The sequence below is a fragment of the Oncorhynchus clarkii genome, chromosome 19, assembly GCF_045791955.1.
Source record: "Oncorhynchus clarkii lewisi isolate Uvic-CL-2024 chromosome 19, UVic_Ocla_1.0, whole genome shotgun sequence".
Taxonomy (NCBI): domain Eukaryota; kingdom Metazoa; phylum Chordata; class Actinopteri; order Salmoniformes; family Salmonidae; genus Oncorhynchus; species Oncorhynchus clarkii.
The window spans coordinates 18407325-18427297 of NC_092165.1; the positions used below are offsets into that span (position 1 = coordinate 18407325).

General features: G+C 43.8%; 1 protein-coding gene across 12 annotated transcripts in view; it reads right to left on the reverse strand.

Annotated features, from left to right (window-relative positions):
- Window positions 1–287: 287 nt before the first annotated feature.
- LOC139374884 (pericentriolar material 1 protein-like) overlaps window positions 288–19973 on the reverse strand; it is a 37128-nt gene continuing 17442 nt past the window's right edge. For 2 of the 12 annotated variants that reach the window (XM_071116083.1, XM_071116081.1), the window contains exons 19-40: window positions 18077–18344; window positions 16358–16503; window positions 15579–15811; window positions 14289–14466; window positions 13421–13740; window positions 12867–13031; window positions 12643–12699; window positions 11797–11969; window positions 11376–11507; window positions 10432–10567; window positions 10159–10311; window positions 9719–9822; window positions 5501–5635; window positions 4824–5048; window positions 4644–4703; window positions 2766–2898; window positions 2358–2473; window positions 2184–2259; window positions 1744–1919; window positions 1512–1604; window positions 1249–1369; window positions 288–988 (exon numbers count right to left, since the gene is read on the reverse strand). In XM_071116083.1, coding sequence (XP_070972184.1) covers window positions 963–988; window positions 1249–1369; window positions 1512–1604; window positions 1744–1919; window positions 2184–2259; window positions 2358–2473; window positions 2766–2898; window positions 4644–4703; window positions 4824–5048; window positions 5501–5635; window positions 9719–9822; window positions 10159–10311; window positions 10432–10567; window positions 11376–11507; window positions 11797–11969; window positions 12643–12699; window positions 12867–13031; window positions 13421–13740; window positions 14289–14466; window positions 15579–15811; window positions 16358–16503; window positions 18077–18344 — 3226 coding nt within the window. In that variant the 3' untranslated portion in view covers window positions 288–962. Of the gene's footprint in view, window positions 989–1153; window positions 1370–1511; window positions 1605–1743; window positions 1920–2183; window positions 2260–2357; window positions 2474–2765; window positions 2899–4643; window positions 4704–4823; window positions 5049–5500; window positions 5636–9718; window positions 9823–10158; window positions 10312–10431; window positions 10568–11375; window positions 11508–11796; window positions 11970–12642; window positions 12700–12866; window positions 13032–13420; window positions 13741–14288; window positions 14467–15578; window positions 15812–16357; window positions 16504–18076; window positions 18345–19973 lie in introns of those variants that run through there. The other 10 variants (XM_071116089.1, XM_071116088.1, XM_071116082.1 and 7 more) reach the window with 7 other exon arrangements.

A 19973-nucleotide genomic window follows, 5' to 3' on the forward strand; every position in this document is an offset into this window, starting at 1 on the left:
CTTTTGCATTCAAGTAATCTGATTTTAGGTCTTATTCAGCCTTCCAGTAAACTACACTTGTTAAACACAAAGACAAGCCACCGCTTTGAAAAGTTCCATACAGTAGTATCTTTAATTACATGGAAAACTGCCCAGAGAAAACAAAAAGGAAGGTAACATTAAGAGTGCAGTAAAAGGTGACGACACCCCCATGACATAAGGGAAAAGATGTTAGGTGTCAATGTAGTCTTTACAGCCAAAGGTGAGGAAATGACTCGCAAGCAGCCTGAATCAAGTTTGAAGTCGTACTTGTAGTTCATTAGTGTTGTAGTTAAGAGTTCAAAAGGTCAGATGCTTGAAAAGCATGGGAGCTAGCAAGAGAGAATAAGACAAGGCCAAGAAGATGAACAAATACAATTATTCAAAATGACAAACCGATTCCAAACTGATCCCATATCCGCAGAAAACAGAACTAAGGCAATTTTCAACAAGTTTGCTAGACTAGAGGATTCAAACGAGGCTTGTAAAACTTTATACGTAACACAGCAGCAGAGTGAGAGAGAGACCCCACCCTAAATCCCCAAATCAAAGAACACATTCAGTAATCAGGGGCTGTATGTATCAAGTGTCTCAGAGAATGGGTACTGATCTAGGATCAGGTCCAACTTGTCCAAACAATCAGTATGTATGATGATCAAAAATACCAAACTGATCTTAGATCATCCACACTCCTACTCTGATGTGCTTAATAGATACAGCCTCAGGAGTAGAAATAAACAAAACAGTGTTGATTACATTGCAGTTGTAGTTGTTTTTAACCGTTGTAGTTGGTCAAACGGTTTCGAGCTAAGCTTAGTCACTGGCACGACATTGTCTCGCCAACCCTTGCGACCATCCAACCATTAAGTACCAATAGGAGTCTGAACATCTTTAGGATTATTCTGTAGTGGTTCATTCGACAACGTTTGTACAAGACGGTCTTTTTATGCACTTTGTGCACCTATCGTTTCTGTAAGAAAGATGAGAGAAAAAAAGTAGACGAATCATTGTCTTCCTAGAGATATTGCAAACACAGATGGATACAATAATATTAAATAGTACATAGCCAACATTTACATGTCTACACGGTAGACTAATGTCGGTTCTGCAACATACATTTATTTCCCTGGACATTCTGTGAAGTTGCGCTCTACCAGTTTCATGAAACAATTTTGAAATGAAAACTGTGCCAGACAGTGAATCATTTCACTAGATATTGTATGTACCTACCTGGTTCTTTGAGCGTGTGTCCATTGCCCACGAGTCCACTAGTGTCAGTGTTCCCATTGAGGATCTCAACAGACCGATTATTATTCTGCTGTTCCTCAACTACCCTCTTCTGGAGCGCCTCCTGTTCGTCACACACACACAGAGAGAGAGAACATTACTAGATTTCACAAGACCAATGATCAGACAGTTTGTAAGAAGAGGGGGAAAAAAGTAAGTGGACGTATTGATAACAGGGGAAATGGAGTCATTCTGGCTCGTCCCACCTCACATATGACACTCAGCTGCATGGGTAAATCCTCCACTTTCACAAAGTCTTCCTCGTCTGACTTTTGGCTCATGTTTCCTGATCCCACCTCCTGCATGAATTAAATGAAAGCATATACATTATAAAGGGTTTGGAGAAGTAATAAAGACATTGGAATACACATAAATAAATTAAACTATTAAAGAATTTTGTAGTTTAAAAAGGATCATAGGTCTATGTAGTGGTGTTACATCTATGTTGAGCATGACAGGTGACTCGGTGTCAGGGCTGCCGCTGCTGTTTGAGCCCTCCTGGTTGTTGGTGGTGGCTGAGGCTGCACCTCCCTCCCCCTCCGGCCTCCCATGCTCCACACACTCTTCCTCTGGGGAGTCCACCACATCGATGGACTCGGACTTACTGCTCTTGACTGGGGGTGGGGGCGATAAGCAAGCAGAGAAGTTTAGGATAGAGAGAAGGAAAAAGGAGGGAGAGACAGGATTGGGGGGGGGGGGGGGATCAGAGGGGCTGAAAACACAGGCATCCATCAGACCAAACATTGCTATAATGAAAACATCTGGCAACCATTTACAAAAATGTGGACTATGTACACAGCAAAAAGTAGATGAAAAACAGGTACTATTTTGGCTGCCTAAAAGCCAAGAGACAGAAAAACAACCATGAGCGTTCTTACCATCGTTACTCTCAGAGCTTTCTTGGTCAAACTTCATCTCTCGGTTTCCATTTGATGGGGCTTCATTTGCTGCTACCTGAAATACAGGAGAAGATGGTAACTAGACAGTAACGGAAGTGTGCGTACTGAGTGTGTGTGTGTCCTAACCCGTTGCTCTCCACCATCATTGCTAACCTGCAGGGAGGTCTGGACGTCCTGGGGCTCAGCTTCAAACTCCTCCATCTCCACCTCGTTCTCATCCTCCCCACTGCCGTAGTTAGTCAGGGCCTGGGTCTCCGCCTTGGACAGACCTGGCAAAGAACACAAAACAACGAAGGGTTAGCACTAGGAGAACAAGTCAAAGGTGTGGCACTCGTCATAATCGTAGTAGGAGTTTACTTTGTTGGAAATAGGTTGGCGACAGTTGTAATGACATGACCCTAAAGATTCACAACAAATCCTCCATTGTGAACCTGCAGAACACTCGATCACAAGCTTCCTCTAGTAGCTACGATCACTAGCAAGGTTGTCCGTGGTTGAACTAACTCACTTTACAGAGTAGCTTTTAGGCTAATTGAGGCGCCCCGCATTGTGTTCACTCACTAATAGAGTGAAGCAGTCCCTCTCTAGCCCCCTCTTCCTCCTCCATCTCAGAGGCCTCGCTGCTCCTGCTGTCTTTCCCCTCTCCTCCGTGCTGCTCCCCCTCGGTCTCTTTCTGCTCCGTCTCATCTTCATCCTGGCACACAGAGTGAGATGTAAAAAGTTAAGACATTTACACGCCTTAATCCCAACCTTTAGACTACACCAGGGGTGTCAAAAAAAAAATATATATTTATATACTCAGCAAAAAATAAATTTTTTCAGGACCATGTCTTTCAAAGATATTTTGATTTTTATTAATTAACTTCATTGTAAAGGGTTCAATGAACCATACACAATCAATGAACATGCAACTGTGGCACGGTCTTTAAGAAACTAACAGCTTACAGACAGTAGGCAATTAAGGTCACAGTTATGAAAACTTAGGACACTAAAAAGGCCTTTCTACAGACTCTGAAAAACACCAAAAGAAAGATGCCCAGGGTCCCTGCTCATCTGCGTGAACGTGCCTTAGGCATGCTGCAAGGAGGCATGAGGACTGCAGATGTGGCCAGGGCAATAAATTGCAATATTTGTACTGTGAGATGCCCAAGACAGCACTACAGGGAGACAGGACGGACAGATGATTGACCTCGCAGTGGCAGACCACGTGTAACACCCGCACAGGATCGGTACATCTGAACATCACACCTGCGGGACAGGTACAGGATGGCAACAACCGCCCGAGTTACACCAGGAAAGCACAATCCCTCCATCAGTGCTCAGACTGTCCGCAATAGGCTGGACTGGGGGCTTGTAGGCCTGTTGTAAGGCAGGTCCTCAGACATCACCGGCAACAACGTTGCCTATGGGCACAAACCCACCGTCGCAGGACCAGACAGGACTGGCAAAAAGTGCTCTTCACTGACGAGTTGCGTTTTTTTCTCACCAGGGGTGATGGTCGGATTCGCGTTTATCGTCGAAGGAATGAGAGTTACACTGAGGCCTGTACTCTGGAGCGGGATCGATTTTTATGTGGAGGGTCTGTCATGGTCTGGGGCGGTGTGTCACAGTATCATCAGACTGAGCTTCTTGTCATTGTCCGTGGTTGAACTAACTCACTTTACAGAGTACCCTTCCTGCAGTCCCATCCTGACATGACCCTCCAGCATGACAATGCCACCAGCCATACTGCTCATTCTGTGTGTGATTTCCTGCAGGACATGAATGTCAGTGTTCTGCCATGGCCAGCGAAGAGCCTGGATCTCAATCCCATTGAGCACGTCTGGGACCTGTTGGATCGGAGGGTGAGGGCTAGGGCCATTCACCCCAGAAATGTCAGGGAACTTGCAGGTGCCTTGGTGGAAGAGTGGGGTAACATCTCACAGCAAGAACTGGCAAATCTGGTGCAGTCCACGAGGAGGATGCATTGCATTACTTAATGCAGCTGGTGGCCACACCAGATACGGACTAACTTTTGATCCCCCCCTTTGTTCAGGGACACATTATTACATTTCTGTTAATCACGTCTGTGGAACTTGTTCAGTTTATGTCTCAGTTGTTGAATCTTATATTCATACATGTTAAGTTTGCTGAAAATAAACGCAGTTGACAGTGAGAGGCCGTTTCTTTTTTTTTTTGCTGAGTACACACACACACACACTTTAAAATGACTAAACCAAATTGAAACTGTAGAAATTATAATGGACGTACATTCATACAATGTCCAGCTTGCTAATAAAATCACTGAAATGAAAGCTAGACAGTTTGGGAGCGTCGACAGCAAAGATATAACACATTTTCTGAGTTTGACACCCCTGGGACTACACTAAGTGTAGTCTAAAGAGACATCTGGCTTGAAACCACACAAGAAAATCAGATGTTGAATGTTGATTTCCTCACTTTGTCTTCATCGAGATACGCTGGGGGAAAGGACTTCTCGACCTCCGGAGACTTGTTCTCCTGAAAGTAGTCAAATGTTCACCAGTCTTGAAATGTATTCGCTCATTTCATATTAGAGTGAATGACACACACAAATCCAATATGAAAACACTCACCCACACCCCTATCCCCTCCACCTACCTCATTATTCCTGTGTTCCTGCTTGACTTGGTTATTATTAGGTCTCTTGTGGTTCTTGTGCCTGGCCTGGGAGTTAGCTATAGTAGCAGTACTACTGCTGTTGCTGTCCAGGTCTTGCATGAGTCTGAAGAAGGCCAGCTCGTTAAACAGGATCTCAGAGATCTCCACAAGCAAGTCCTCGCCACAGTCCTTTAGAGTACGTCCTGCAAACTTACTCAGAGAGTCCTGAGGGGGAGGGAAAAACTTAGGACTCCATCTTGAAAATGATAAGCTAAAAACAGTACTAGATAGAATAGGTGTTGAGAAAATCTGTCTAAGAAAGCTGCACACATACTTATTTTAAAAAATGGCTGAATCAATAGATTCACAAGCTCGTGCTTGGCTCTTGCCCCTTCCTTGCTTGTTCTGCCCACTATAGCTCATTTGTTCCCATGGAAACGACAGGCTGTGGTCTATCTTGGCTTAGTTATACAAATATTAGCTGATACTAATTTTAAAATGGCTGAACCAATATTTCTGGATATAAATTCTTATGTTAGTCTGCACTTTGTTAACTTGTTCGAGTGGACGTTTTCAGCTCTTACACCAAAATAAAACAGTTACCGGACTAATCTGAGGTTTGAGTCACAGTGGGGAAAACCTCTAAATTTGCTATATCATCATAAGGCTTATCATACCTGCAGTATGCCTCCCAGCTGTCGGTGGAAGAAGCGGACAAACTCCTTGCTCTCGTCGTTCTGCTGGGTGAGGGTGAGCACCATGTGCCGAACCGACGTAAGCAGCTGGTAGGAACACACCTCGTCCATGTGCTCCTGACAGACCACAAAAACAAAAACAACCTCTTTCAGTTCTTTGCCTTTAACAAAGTATATTGCTAGCCTGGGTACCTGACTGTTTCTGGATTCAAATCATGCTAGTTTGCCAAATTGTTTGTCAAAACAAAAACCATGGCTTTTCCATTGCCAATAGTGTAAAATTGCTCAAGTCAGTCACAATATTCTTATGTTATCGCACTCCAAATGTAGCATGAGTCTGCACATCTGTAATTATTAGGGATCCCAAATTAGCTGCTGTCAACTCTTCACGGGGTCCAAATGCATAAAGGCACTTACATCACACATAAAACCAAAGATAAAACAGTACATCATAACATTATTACACCACTACAATACAAAATGTATAATACCACCATACAACAATATTATAACGTACGTGTGTGTAGAGTGGGTGTGCTAGCGTGTGTGTGCGTATGAGTGTCTGTTCCTGAGTGTCTCTTCAGTCCCCGATGTTCCAGAAGGTGTATTTTTATCCGATTCCACTGCTTGCATCAGTTACCTGATGTGGATTAGAGTTCCATGTAGTCATGGCTCTCTATAGTACTGTGTGCCTCCCATAGTCTGTTCTTGACTTGACAAAGCCAATACCTCATTTGGCAGCCTTTCCTTCCAGTTCTCTGCTGCCAATGACTGAAACGAATTGCAAAAATCCCTTTAGCTGGAGACCTATATCTCCCTCTCTAACTTTGGTAAGCTGCTCTGACAGCTGATGCTTAATCACTGTACACAGCCAATCTGTAAATAGCACACCCAACTACCTCATCCCCATATTGTTATTTATCTTTTTGCTATTTTGCACCCCAGTATCTCTACTTGCACATCATCATCTGCACATACAGTGCCTTGCGAAAGTATTCGGCCCCCTTGAACTTTGCGACCTTTTGCCACATTTCAGGCTTCAAACATAAAGATATAAAACTATTTTTTTTGTGAAGAATCAACAACAAGTGGGACACAATCATGAAGTGGAACGACATTTATTGGATATTTCAAACTTTTTTAACAATTCAAAAACTGAAAAATTGGGCGTGCAAAATTATTCAGCCCCTTTACTTTCAGTGCAGCAAACTCTCTCCAGAAGTTCAGTGAGGATCTCTGAATGATCCAATGTTGACCTAAATGACTAATGATGATAAATACAATCCACCTGTGTGTAATCAAGTCTCCGTATAAATGCACCTGCACTGTGATAGTCTCAGAGGTCCGTTAAAAGCGCAGAGAGCATCATGAAGAACAAGGAACACACCAGGCAGGTCCGAGATACTGTTGTGAAGCCGGATTTGGATACAAAAAGATTTCCCAAGCTTTAAACATCCCAAGGAGCACTGTGCAAGCAATAATATTGAAATGGAAGGAGTATCAGACCACTGCAAATCTACCAAGACCTGGCCGTCCCTCTAAACTTTCAGCTCATACAAGGAGAAGACTGATCAGAGATGCAGCCAAGAGGCCCATGATCACTCTGGATGAACTGCAGAGATCTACAGCTGAGGTGGGAGACTCTGTCCATAGGACAACAATCAGTCGTATATTGCACAAATCTGGCCTTTATGGAAGAGTGGCAAGAAGAAAGCCATTTCTTAAAGATATCCATAAAAAGTGTCGTTTAAAGTTTGCCACAAGCCACCTGGGAGACACACCAAACATGTGGAAGAAGGTGCTCTGGTCAGATGAAACCAAAATTGAACTTTTTGGCAACAATGCAAAACGTTATGTTTGGCGTAAAAGCAACACAGCTCATCACCCTGAACACACCATCCCCACTGTCAAACATGGTGGTGGCAGCATCATGGTTTGGGCCTGCTTTTCTTCAGCAGGGACAGGGAAGATGGTTAAAATTGATGGGAAGATGGATGGAGCCAAATACAGGACCATTCTGGAAGAAAACCTGATGGAGTCTGCAAAAGACCTGAGACTGGGACGGAGATTTGTCTTCCAACAAGACAATGATCCAAAACATAAAGCAAAATCTACAATGGAATGGTTCAAAAATAAACATATCCAGGTGTTAGAATGGCCAAGTCAAAGTCCAGACCTGAATCCAATCGAGAATCTGTGGAAAGAACTGAAAACTGCTGTTGACAAATGCTCTCCATCCAACCTCACTGAGCTCGAGCTGTTTTGCAAGGAGGAATGGGAAAACATTTCAGTCTCTCGATGTGCAAAACTGATAGAGACATACCCCAAGCGACTTACAGCTGTAATCGCAGCAAAAGGTGGCGCTACAAAGTATTAACTTAAGGGGGCTGAATAATTTTGCACGCCCATTTTTTCAGTTTTTGATTTGTTAAAAAAGTTTGAAATATCCAATAAATGTCATTCCACTTCATGATTGTGTCCCACTTGTTGTTGATTCTTCACAAAAAAATACAGTTTTATATCTTTATGTTAGAAGCCTGAAATGTGGCAAAAGGTCGCAAAGTTCAAGGGGGCCGAATACTTTCGCAAGGCACTGTAATTATTTTATGTTATTGACTGTACGTTTGTTTATGTGCAACTGTTGTTTGTTGCACTGCTTTGCTTTATCTTGGCCGGGCCGCAGTTGTAAATGAGAACTTGTTCTCAACTGGTCAAATAAAGGTGAAAACAAACACACACACACACACACATATATATATATAAAAGATATGGCAAATAGGAGTGGCAATATCGTCTGCTATTATCCTCAGTCATTTCCCAAGTTGACAGACCCTGGTGGCTTGTCATTGTTGATAGACAATCATTTTTTAACTTCTTCCACGCCCACTTTATGGAATTCAAAATTACAACGCTCGTCTTTCCTCATTTAAATCAGTTTTTCTTGAATGTGTTGTGTCAGCGTTTGTTGATGGCACATCATGCCTAAGTTAGCTAATCTTGCCAATGAAAAAGTCATTGTCATTGGCAATAACAGTGGGTTTTGTGAAAAATGAGCCATCTGTTTCAATGAATGGAGCAGAGTTTGCCTTTTTGCCCAACATTTCATTTAAGGTGCTCTAAAGCTTTTTACTATCATTCATCTGTGTTTCATATCATAGTTTCTTCTTTTTACTATCATTCATCTGTGTTTCATATTATAGTTTCTTCTTTTTACTATCATTCATCTGTGTTTCATATTATAGTTTCTTCTTTTTACTATCATTCATCTGTGTTTCATATCATAGTTTCTTCTTTTTACTATCATTCATCTGTGTTTCATATTATAGTTTCTTCTTTTTACTATCATTCATCTGTGTTTCATATTATAGTTTCTTCTTTTTACTATCATTCATCTGTGTTTCACATTATAGTTTCTTCTTTTTACTCAGTTTAGTCACATGATTTCTCAATTTTCAGTACCCAGACTTGCCATTCCTTTTGCCTCATCCTTCTCAACCCTACCGTTTTTCAATTCCTCATCAATCCAAGGGGATTTAACACTTTTTAGTTATTTTCTTACAAATGGGTGCATGCTTTTTTGTAACTGGAATAAGCAATTTCATAAATTCTGAATATAAAACAGCAACACCTCCACCATTGGCATGTCTGCATATGTTATAACCATGTATTGCTGCCACTGTATCAAAGGTGTTGTCAATGTGTGTTTCAGAGATAGAATGTCGTTCCTTAGGCTACATATGTTAATGTGGGCTATTTTTAGCACTTCTCTGGAATGCTTGATTGTTTTCATTGATTTAATGGGAAGCTTAGCATAAGTAGACATGCTCATGTTATTTATGTTTGAGCTGATAGTGCAGGGTGAGCTGCACACAGTGAAATTCCTACTAGGGCACACCGTCTCAGTGCTAACAGTATAACTGGTTCATAGGTACATGATTTCTGCCTACAATAGCTGTAGGATCAACAGAGGCATTCAGGGCAATTAGAGGGACACAAATTAAGTTACTTACATTGTGTCTGCCAACGCTGAAGCATTGGGACAACTCTGCTACACAATGGTAGGGATTATCTGAGCTAGGCTTGGGCACATCCAGACCAGTAGCTTTCCAGGATGAGGATTGACCACCCCTAGTATAAATGAAGGACAGGAGACAAAAGGGATACCACTATAGGGTATTGAGGCAGGTCCTGGGTTCCTACCTTGAGGAAGGGGATGACTTCGGTCATTATGGCCTTAATCTGTCTGTCCAGCTGCTGGGTGTCGATCTGGGGACAGTGGACATCACCTGACCAGACTCCCGCACCTTTACACACACACACACACACACACACAGATGTATTATTATCTCCCATCTGAGGTGTGTGTTTTGTAAGCTGGCACCAAGAGAAATCGAAACAGCTCAGCACACCATTGCCACATCCCATTTTTCTTTACTAAGTGCGTGAGGGCGCGACTGCACACTTCAAGGACTCTACATGAGACCGCAGACAGCCAAAGTGCTTTGCACTTGGAAACACGTTTGTGGGAGTGTTCACACCCGCCGACCACAACACCGTAGAGTGGGACGAAGCACATGGCTTTGGGGAGCAAGCGTTACGCATTTCTACCAGAGAGAGATGTAGAACAGAGAGAAGTGTACCTTCCAGCAGCTGAGCAGCGCTAGCAGAAGAGTTAGCAGAGGCCTCAGAGGCGGTAGCAGCAGTGGTGTTGGGGCTAAACTCAGCCTTGAGCTTCATGCGCTCGTACTCTCTCATCCTGGCTAGAGCCTTGTCTAAGTGGATCACTGTGTTACCTGGCAGCACAGCATTGCAAGTGGCAGGAGAGGGGAGGGAGAGAGAGCGAGAGAACACAAGAGAAGGATATTAGAAGAGCAACGCGGGACAATAAACTCAACTCAACTAAAAAATTATACCTAAGTCATCGTTAGCGAACGGCTCCAGGTTGGAGGTGGTGGACAGGGTGCTCTCGTTGTCTACCGATTCTGCGTAGTTCCGCCTCTTACTCGGGACATGATGCTTGATGACCCGGATGTTCTTCTCCGACACATCCTGAGAGAGAGGTAAAAAGGGAATTCAGTCACACACCACTCACCCATTGGGGGCTAACAAACACAATTTAGAAATAAAAAAAATCCTAAACGAGAACCCATTCATCATTCATTGTTCGAATGAGGAAGAGCGGGGAGAGAACAAAATAAAAACGTTGATTCATTGCAGAGACCGCTCTGCTAAACTCCCTTGGCCGATTTTGCGTCTGTTACATCTCGGGATGCAATAAACTAAAAACAATGGGCTGCGCATCTGCCCTTGTATCCTTTTCTCCAAACATAGGGGGGGGGGGGGAAGAAAATCAGGCATCTCATCCATCACTGGGGAACAAAGGAGTGATTTACAAAGACAAAAGGGATTGTTATAATTTAGCAAAACATCCGGGGACCTGGGCTAGAACAAAGACCTGCACAACCACACACATCTAATCTGTCCGGCAGGCAGCAACCGCAATACTTCGCTCAGAGTGACGGATGGGCCTCAAGGCACAGCCTTACTGACAACTGGAGCACTGGATTTCAAAGACGAGGGGGGGAACAAAGGAGGTAGGGGGAAAGAGAAAAAGAGATGGACGGAGTGTTTAAGATGGATGAGAGTGAAATAAAAATAGATGGACAGTGTTTAAGATGGATGGCTGGAAAGAGCGAGAGATGTTGAGAGAAAGTGAGAGGTGTCAGGAATGAGACATGAGCTAGAGAAAAGAGCGAGAGATAGGGAAAGCTTGAGAAGAGAAAAGAGGGAGTGGGAGATATGACAGGCAAGTGATTTAATGAAGAGGCAGGTGTGTGTGTAAATCCGTCTGTCTCACCCCGTCGCTGGTTGCCAGGCTTTCACTGGGGGTGAGCTCTGACTGGGAGCCGGCTGCCCAGGCCACAGGGCCCAGGGTGGAGGCCTGGTCCTCGGCCGCACTCTTCTCCGTCAGGTGCCTGGTCACTATGTCCTGGAGGTCAACAGCAAAAAGACATGGTTAAACATTAGAATCCAACAGCAAGGAAGGGGGTTACAATCATGAGCTGTACATTTAGAAGAAAGAATCCAGTGTTTTTTTCTATGCTCCTACGGGATTTATCAACAACATTTTGGCACCTCAAGTCTTTATCAGCAGCTCCTTGTGGCTTGAATCTATTCCTATGAGGTTTACCCATGGATTGTATGAAATACTATTTGCAGTCTCAGAGTAGGAGTGCTGGTCTAGGATCAGCAGTAAATCCTCATTCGGACATGTTTACCTGTAGGGTGTAGAGTGCCCTCTGGCGCAGGTAGTCCGTGTTGAGCAGCTGCAGCTCGTGGAAGAGCTCGATGAGGAAGTGGGGCCGCGACTCGTTCTGGGAAATGAGCGTGGCCACCTCCGAGTAGATAGTCTCTCTCAGGGCCTCGAACAGGGAGAAGTCACTGCTGGCATCTGGAGGTGTTAAAACGCAAGACAGACACTCAAGAAGATGTTGTCGCAAGTATAAGAAGCAGTCATATGTGGCAGTCTATTGGGGAGATATATCTATATATATCCATCCAGTATTGCACAGGTGGCGGTGTAGTCTTTGGCTCCAGCTCTGCTGAAACATACCTTCATCAGGACCTTGATTCGCTGAATCTGATGTGTTAAAGTAGAGTTGGAGGGAAAGCCTGCGCACCTAGTAGTTCTCTAAGAGTAATGTATCGAAGGAAATTATACTGTACAATGGAACACATTCTAACAAATTCCTAAATGCAAAAGATAAAGCAATTGCATAAAAAAAAAATAAAAAAAAGCCAATCAGAATGCCAAACATATTACTCTGATTCAGAGGGGTTGGGTTAAATGCGGAAGACACATTTCAGTTGAATACATTCAGTTGGACAACGGACTAGGTATCCCCTTTTCTCTTTCAATTGTTCGCCAAGTCCATTAGATCAAGCTAGAGACTCGAAGGTTACACTAAGGTTGGGATCTAGTTTGAGTCCGTTAAAAGTTTAACTATTACATGCATGAGGTGCTTGAATGACCGATATTACACAAAAGTTGTGGGAAAACAAACTTCAAATCAGTGACAATCAGTATTAGCTGGTGCTTAGCTGTGTGCTAGGGGTGAGTTTACCTGGCGCTTCAGTGCATGCAATTCTGTTAGAGAGGAAAGGTGTTCTCCAAGCATAGGCTGTGAGGAAAATCAAAAATGCAACGACATAAATAAACAAAAAAGTAAAACGTGGTCACGTTACAAAAAGGTGAGGACATAAAACCAATTAAACTCAAATAACAATAATAATGAAACTGAAGATGTGCGTGGACACGGTGTAGTGTGATCGGGTCAAGGTTTTGTACCGGAGGACAGGTCGTTGGGCTTGTTGCCCGTCTTGGTCTTGGTGTCCAGTTTCTCCTGGGTCAGTTTGTCTAGCAGGCTCTGGTTCTGGTCCCGCTGGCGATGGGGCTGCGGCACCCTCTTCTGGACAAAGTCGGCCGTGCTGGACACACTGTCACTCTCCACTCCTGGAGATACACAAGCAAGGAAAGAGAAACACACAAAACAAATAGAGGGGAGAAAGTGTGAGATATGCAAAAATAAGCATTTACACACATCGTATGTTTAAAAAAATACCCTATTTGTGCATTCGTCTTTTGAATAGATAGTGTTGACCAAGTCGCCTTGAGCAATACTGTTTCAGTTGTGTCTCCGAAATATTGAGAGGTCTTCAAATCTCTAGTCTTATGATCTTGTAAATATATCAACAGGCAGGTGCTACAGTGGTGGTGGTTGGAGCGAGTTACCTCCCGGCCTTCCTAACTGAGCTGCTGGAGAGGAAGGAAATGTCAAGTTCTAGAGAAAAAGCACTCAATATAAATCATTACAGGTCCCTACACAGTATCCCATGTCGTACCAGTGTTCTTGTGGTGTCCCTTGACCAGCCGGGTCCTCCTCTTGGAGTTGGGCGTCTTGTCGCGGGAGGCCAGGCTTGCCTGGGCAGAGGCCTTACGTCCTGCCCTGAAGGCCTTGGTGATGATGGTGGGGTCAGCCGGGTCCGGCATGCTGCTGAAGCTCTCCTGGGAGGCCTGGTCGAAGGCCTGGGGCCGGGTGTTGTTAGCCCCTCTATGGGGTAGAGGGGAGGGGGATTCAGTGATAGGAGCTGGAGGCTGGGAGACGTTGAGCCAGCCAGATTCATGGCCACGACTGCCGGTTCCTTCATTCTGCCTCTGGGGCCTGGTGGGATGGATACAGACAGAGAAAGACGGTTGGACTAAAGTAGGAAAAAATGTGTGAGTAAGAGAGAACTAAGTAGCAATGAAGTATGCCTTTCATTCTTTGCACACACACACACACACACACAGGCCTGGGAATTGCAAGGGACATCACGATACTTATGTGCCAATACGATATGTATTGCGATTCTATATGTATTGTGATTCGACACAGATTGTATTGCGATTTGATGTTCCAAACATATTGCTCACTATATATGTCTGCTGCAGAGGGGCAAGAGAAAATGTGTTTTGATCAGTCAGGGAAATATAAGTACTGAAAGCATGTTGGCTCACTATTTAAAAAAGACGGAGAACATGCTATAGGATGAATAAATACTGGAGTTTTGGCACAGGTACAGCCGACTAGCGCTAGCTAACGCTGCCTACATCGATTTTACAAATCGATACTTGGAGTCAAACGTCAGTAATAATCGATACAATATCATCCAAAAATAATATCACGATATGCAACTACTTGATTTTTGCCAATCAATCACTAACACACACCTTTTGTCTACAGTGTTGAGTGGGGAGCATTGTAGGGGCGGAGGGAAGCTCAAGTACTCTGTCTTGACTGAGGTGTTGGGATCCAGCTGCTGCTGGTGGTTGTCTGGGCTGACTTGGCCACCAGCACTCTGAGGGAACTCCCCCATAGCAGAAGGGAACATGGGGTTGAAATTAAACCCTGTGGAGGAGAAAAATAAATTAAGTGAGCACACAGAGGGTGTATTGTGCAGGTTAGAGGTTTTTCCATCATGAATCTGGTTCTGGAGGCAAATCTGCAGCATGGTCACTAGCTGGCACAGCCACAAAGTCATAAAATCTGATTTTAAACCTAACCCCGCTTGCTAACCCTAATCTTAAACTAAGACTAAAAAGCTTTTACATTTTATGAATTTTTACAAAAGACAATTTTGACTGGCTTATTTAAGGGGAAATTGTTCAGTTCTGCCTCCAGGACAAGACTGATGACAATAAACGTCAAACTGCGTATATTGTGATCTGGAAAACACTTGGTTACAAAAATATCAAATCAGGAATTTCTCCTACTATTCCAGTATGCACTCTATTCCTCAATAACACTCATATGTGCCAGAGCTTCTCAATTTCTAAAGCTAACCTCTGAATTGAACTGGGTCAAGGTGACAAGTATTTAAAGAAGAGTGCCTTCCATGACATTATTACAAAAGCAATTGATACATTTTTGCACACACAGTCCCTGAAAGAGACATTATTTGAACACTAACTATACAAAAACATTAAGAACACCTGCTTTTTCCATGACAGACTGATGAGGGGAAAGCTTTAAAGAGACAGGTTAAAGGATTTTTAAGCCTTGAGACATGGATTTTGTATGTGTGCCATTCAGAGGGTGAATGGGCAAGAATTTAAGTGCCTTTGAACGGCGAATGGTAGTAGGTGCCAAGCACACCGGTTGGTGTCAAGAAGTGCAACGCTAATGTTTTTTTTTTTTTTAACACGCTCAACAGTTTCCCGTGTGTATAAAAAATGGTCTACCACCCAAAAGGACACCCAACCAACTTGACAACTGTGGGACGCATTGGAGTTGACATGGGCGCCAGCATCCCTGTAGAACACTTGACAACTTAAGAGTCCATGCCCTGACGAACTGAGGCTGTTCTGAGGGGGTGTTCCTAATGTTTGGTATACATTCTTGGATTTTTCATTCCTTTGAGAACTTTCACTCATACAAAATATATGTCATAACATCAACGAGGAAGGGTCGAAAAACAATGGATGGAAGATGTATGTATAAAGGGGTGTTGGAAGGCGTACCGGAGGAGAGGGGTGTGAATCCGGCCAGGCCAGGAGGCAGGTTGAGGGCCTGGTTGACAGAGGGGGGAATGGAGGAGATGAAGGGGAGAAAGAGACTGGTGGGGGAGAAGGGGGGACAGGCACTGCCGGAGTCCCGGGACGTGGAGCCCTGGTTCTGGGCCTGCTGACCTGAGGACGAGGAGGGCGGCTGCTGTTGTTGTTGACGAAGCAGGTCGCTCAGCACCAGTTTCAGTCTGGGGACAAACGGGATAAATACAGGCAAGTCGAGTGTTAAAACCTAACCGCATTCTTGTATTCACAAGTCATGTTTAAACCTGATGTCATGTTCACATATACTGCAGATAGTCATTTAACCATGATTGGCTATGCACTTAGAGCTAGCTATAAACTAATGTAGACATGACATGGGTGTGAACCTAACAAACGAAAGCTGCAATGAATAAATGTTCAACGGAATTGTAAGGTCTGGAAAACAGACACTGATCATTTCCCTCATGCCATACATTGAGCCAGTGACATTAACATATCAGTAAACTAGTAAAGTATCTGGGGACTTCAGATGAGAATTAGCTACAGTATATAGCTAAAATATGGTGCAATGTTTGTTGTACATTATCTGTGCAAATGGGTCCTGTGTGGCTCAGGTGGTAGAGTTAGATTCCCACGGTTGGACCAGTACGAAAAAGTATGCACACACACTACTAAGTCACTCTGCTAAATGACAAAAATGAAAATAAACCAATAGATTCTAGTTGATTTTTTTTGTGTGTTTGTTCTACCTTTCGGCGTTGTTCTGCTGCCAGGCCAGCTGTGTGTAACACTGGCTGAGCTGGTGCATGACCAGGTGGACCTGGGGGGAGGACAGGTTGTTGGGCAGCGCATTGTACGGTCCTGTGAGCAGGGTCTGGAGCATGTAGGACAACATCTGGAGAGGGGGGAGGGGAGAACAGGTAGGGACAAGGAAAACAGGTAGAAGAGTGAGAGATGTAGAAAGAGTGTGTGTGTGTGTGGAGAAAGAAAGTTTGAAAGAGATAGAAAGAGAACAAAATGGTATTCATGAACCTGTCTGTCATTTGGTTTCCCCATACAGGTTCTGACACCCAGTCAAATAGGATCTCAAGCCAAAGGCTGATTTCTATAAAAGGAATAGCAGTGTTTGCATTTCCATCAGGACGACGCACGCTGAATAAATTCAAATTCAACACCATGCTCTATAGGTTAAGTGTCACCGTCACCGTGCTATATCAATGACAATGCGGCGAAAATCCATTTAGGCACCTCTAACACAAGACTGGCATGAGTAATACATTTCTTTATTAACTTACTTTATCGACCTTAGTGAAATGTAATAGACATTGAACAGAAAGGAAAGCGAGCAGAAATGCCACACATTATTTGGCAGTGTGCCTAAAGCCTTAGGTTGCTGCTACCTTTTCTGTAGGTTGGGTGAAACCGATGTCCTGACTCAAAATCAGATAAGCTTTGCAATAAATAACTTCAGCCGGACCCCCTCTCACACACAGAGGGGAGAGAATATACTTAAATTCCCTATATTAAGCAAACCAGACAGCACCATTTTCTTGTTTTGTTTTACTTACGGAGAGCCAGAGGTACATTCCAACATAACATAGTTGTAACAAGCCGCCATATTATGTCAGTCCACTCGGGACCTTTTGCTAATGTATTAAGTGTGTATGTTTATCCTGTGTTACCATTTAGTTAGCTAGTAAATAATTAAACTAATTTGTGTAGCACTGAATCATAAGTAAGGCTGGGGTTTTTGCAGATGCAAGGGGTTACAACTGTTCAGAATGATATGATAGAAGGTTATCATTAATACGTTGACCATTTATGAATATGATTGGTAAAGACCCTTAAAGTTTAATTCGGGAGATGGTAACTCTTTCAAGAACCGCTCTCTTGGTGCCCCAATTCCTAATGAGTTAATTGTTAATGAGAATTTAAATTGGGTAACAATTAAACAGTTATTTGATTAGATAAATAACAGTCATCAGATTAATGAAAGTAAAGTCACGACACAGACCAGGCGTGAATGCACAATATTCAGAATATTTGAAATACTTGAGGTGTACTTTATTTGGCTTAGCTGGTCATGTACAATGGAAACAAACAGGCAAGCTAAATTAACCTCAAATACCTCCTTTGGTTCGGTGAATTCAGACATGGTTCGATACGTATTCCAAACATTTGAAATACTTGGAGGCACTTAATTTAGATTGGAAGGTACAAAGAAAACAATGGAATAGTCTGAATTGCACGCAAATCCCTCATGCCAGTCAAGCTAAAATCAATACATTCCAAAACGTTGACATGCGCGGTACCCTTGATATAGCTTCGCTTCTCAGGTACATAGAAATCAAACTCCTCGTGCCTGCTTGCCTCATACCTGACAAGCTAAATCAGGCACGCCTCAACCATGTCAAATGTTTTAGATAAGCCTATGTATTGGTGTGAGGTGACTGAACTGCTATACCAACCTGCTGGTCCTGCAGTAGGGTCTGACACATGCTGGTGCTGAAGTCCAGCTGCCTCTGTAGTGTGCCCACCTGCTCCTGCCAGTGGTGTGATGCTAACGTAGACCCAGTGCCAGAACCCTCCTTGAAGGACAGCTCAGCCGCCCAACGCAGGTTCTCCTGGCGCCTCGCACCCGCGATGCCGCCATGGGCTTGGGACTGTTGTTGTTTGGCTCGAGAGGGTCGTCCACTAGCTACAGATGCAAATTGTTGGGGCGGCTTCAAAACGTTGCTGGTGAAAGAAGGGGGAGTGATATATTTGTATTATTGGGTGTCCAACGAGTTGTGGATGCTGCTGTGAATGCATGACCCAATTTTCCCTCAGAACTTTCATGATGCCAAGATTCAAGATGTATTAGTCTTATAAAAACAGGCTACGTATGGTCAACATCATCCAACAAAGTGCTTACTTGCAGGTTCCTTCTCAACAATGCAACAATAAGAAAATACAAACCAAGTAAATGGAAGAACAATACCGTATGTAACCATATATCAATAGAAACCTATAGGGTGGAACAAAAGCCTGCACACCCAGTATCTCTCTAGGACTGGAGTTGGGTTAGGATTAACCCTAACCCCTCATAACTACTACAACTGATTAATCAAATAATATATTGTTTGTCACATGCGCCGAATACAACAGGTACAGTGAAATTACTTAGTTACAAGCCCTTAACCAACAATGCAGTTAAGAAAAAAAGGGAAAAAAAGCAGTAAATAAGAATAGCGGGGCAATATACAGGGGGTACCAGAACAGAGTCAGTGTGCGGGGGCACCGGTGTCGAGGTAATTTGAGTTAATATATACAAGTAGGTAGAGTTATTAAAGTGACTATGCATAGATAATAAGAGTGTAGCAGCAGTGTAGAAGAGGGGGGGGGGGGCAATGCAAATAGTCTGGGTAGCCATTTGATTAACTGTTCAGGAGTCTGATGGCTTGGGGGGGTAGAAGCCTCTTGGACCTAGACTTGACGCTCCGGTACCGCTTGCCTTACGGTAGCAGAGAGAACAGTTTATGACTAGATGCCTGGAGTCTGACCAATTTTTAGGGCCTTCCTATGACACCGCCTGGTATAGACGTCATGGATGGCAGGAAGCTTGGCCCCGGTGATATACTGGGCCGTTCGCACTACCCTCTGTAGTGCCTTGCGGTCGGAGGCCGAGCAGTTGCCATACCAGGCAGTGATGCAACCTGTCCGGATGCTCTCAATGGTGCAGCTGTAGAACTCTGAGGACCCATGCCAAATCTCCTGAGGGGGAATAGGTTTTGTCATGACCTCTTCACGACTGTCTTGGTGTGCTTGGAGCATGTTAGTTTGTTGGTGATGGGGACGCCAAGAAACTTGAAGCTCTCAACCTGCAGCCCTGTCGACGGGAATGTGGGCGTGCTCGGTCCTCCTTTTCCTGTAGTCCACAATCATCTCCTTTGTCTTGATCACGTTGAGGGAGAGGTTAATGTCCTTGTAACACACGGTCAGGTCTCTGACCTCCTCCCTATAGGCTGTCTCATCATTGTCGGTGATCAGGCTTACCACTGTTGTGTCATCAGCAAACTTAATGGTGTTGTAGTCGTGCCTTGCCGTGCTGTCACGTTTGAACAGGGAGTACAGGAGGGGACTGAGCACACACCCGAGTGGCCCCCTTTTTGAGGATCAGCGTGGTGGATGTGTTGTTAACAACCATTATCACCTGGGGGCGGCCCATCAAATCAAATCATCAAATCAAATTTTATTTGTCACATACACATGGTTAGCAGATGTTAATGCGAGTGTAGCGAAATGCTTGTGCTTCTAGTTCCGACAATGCAGTAATAACAAGTAATCTAACTAACAATTCCAAAACTACTGTCTTGTACACAGTGT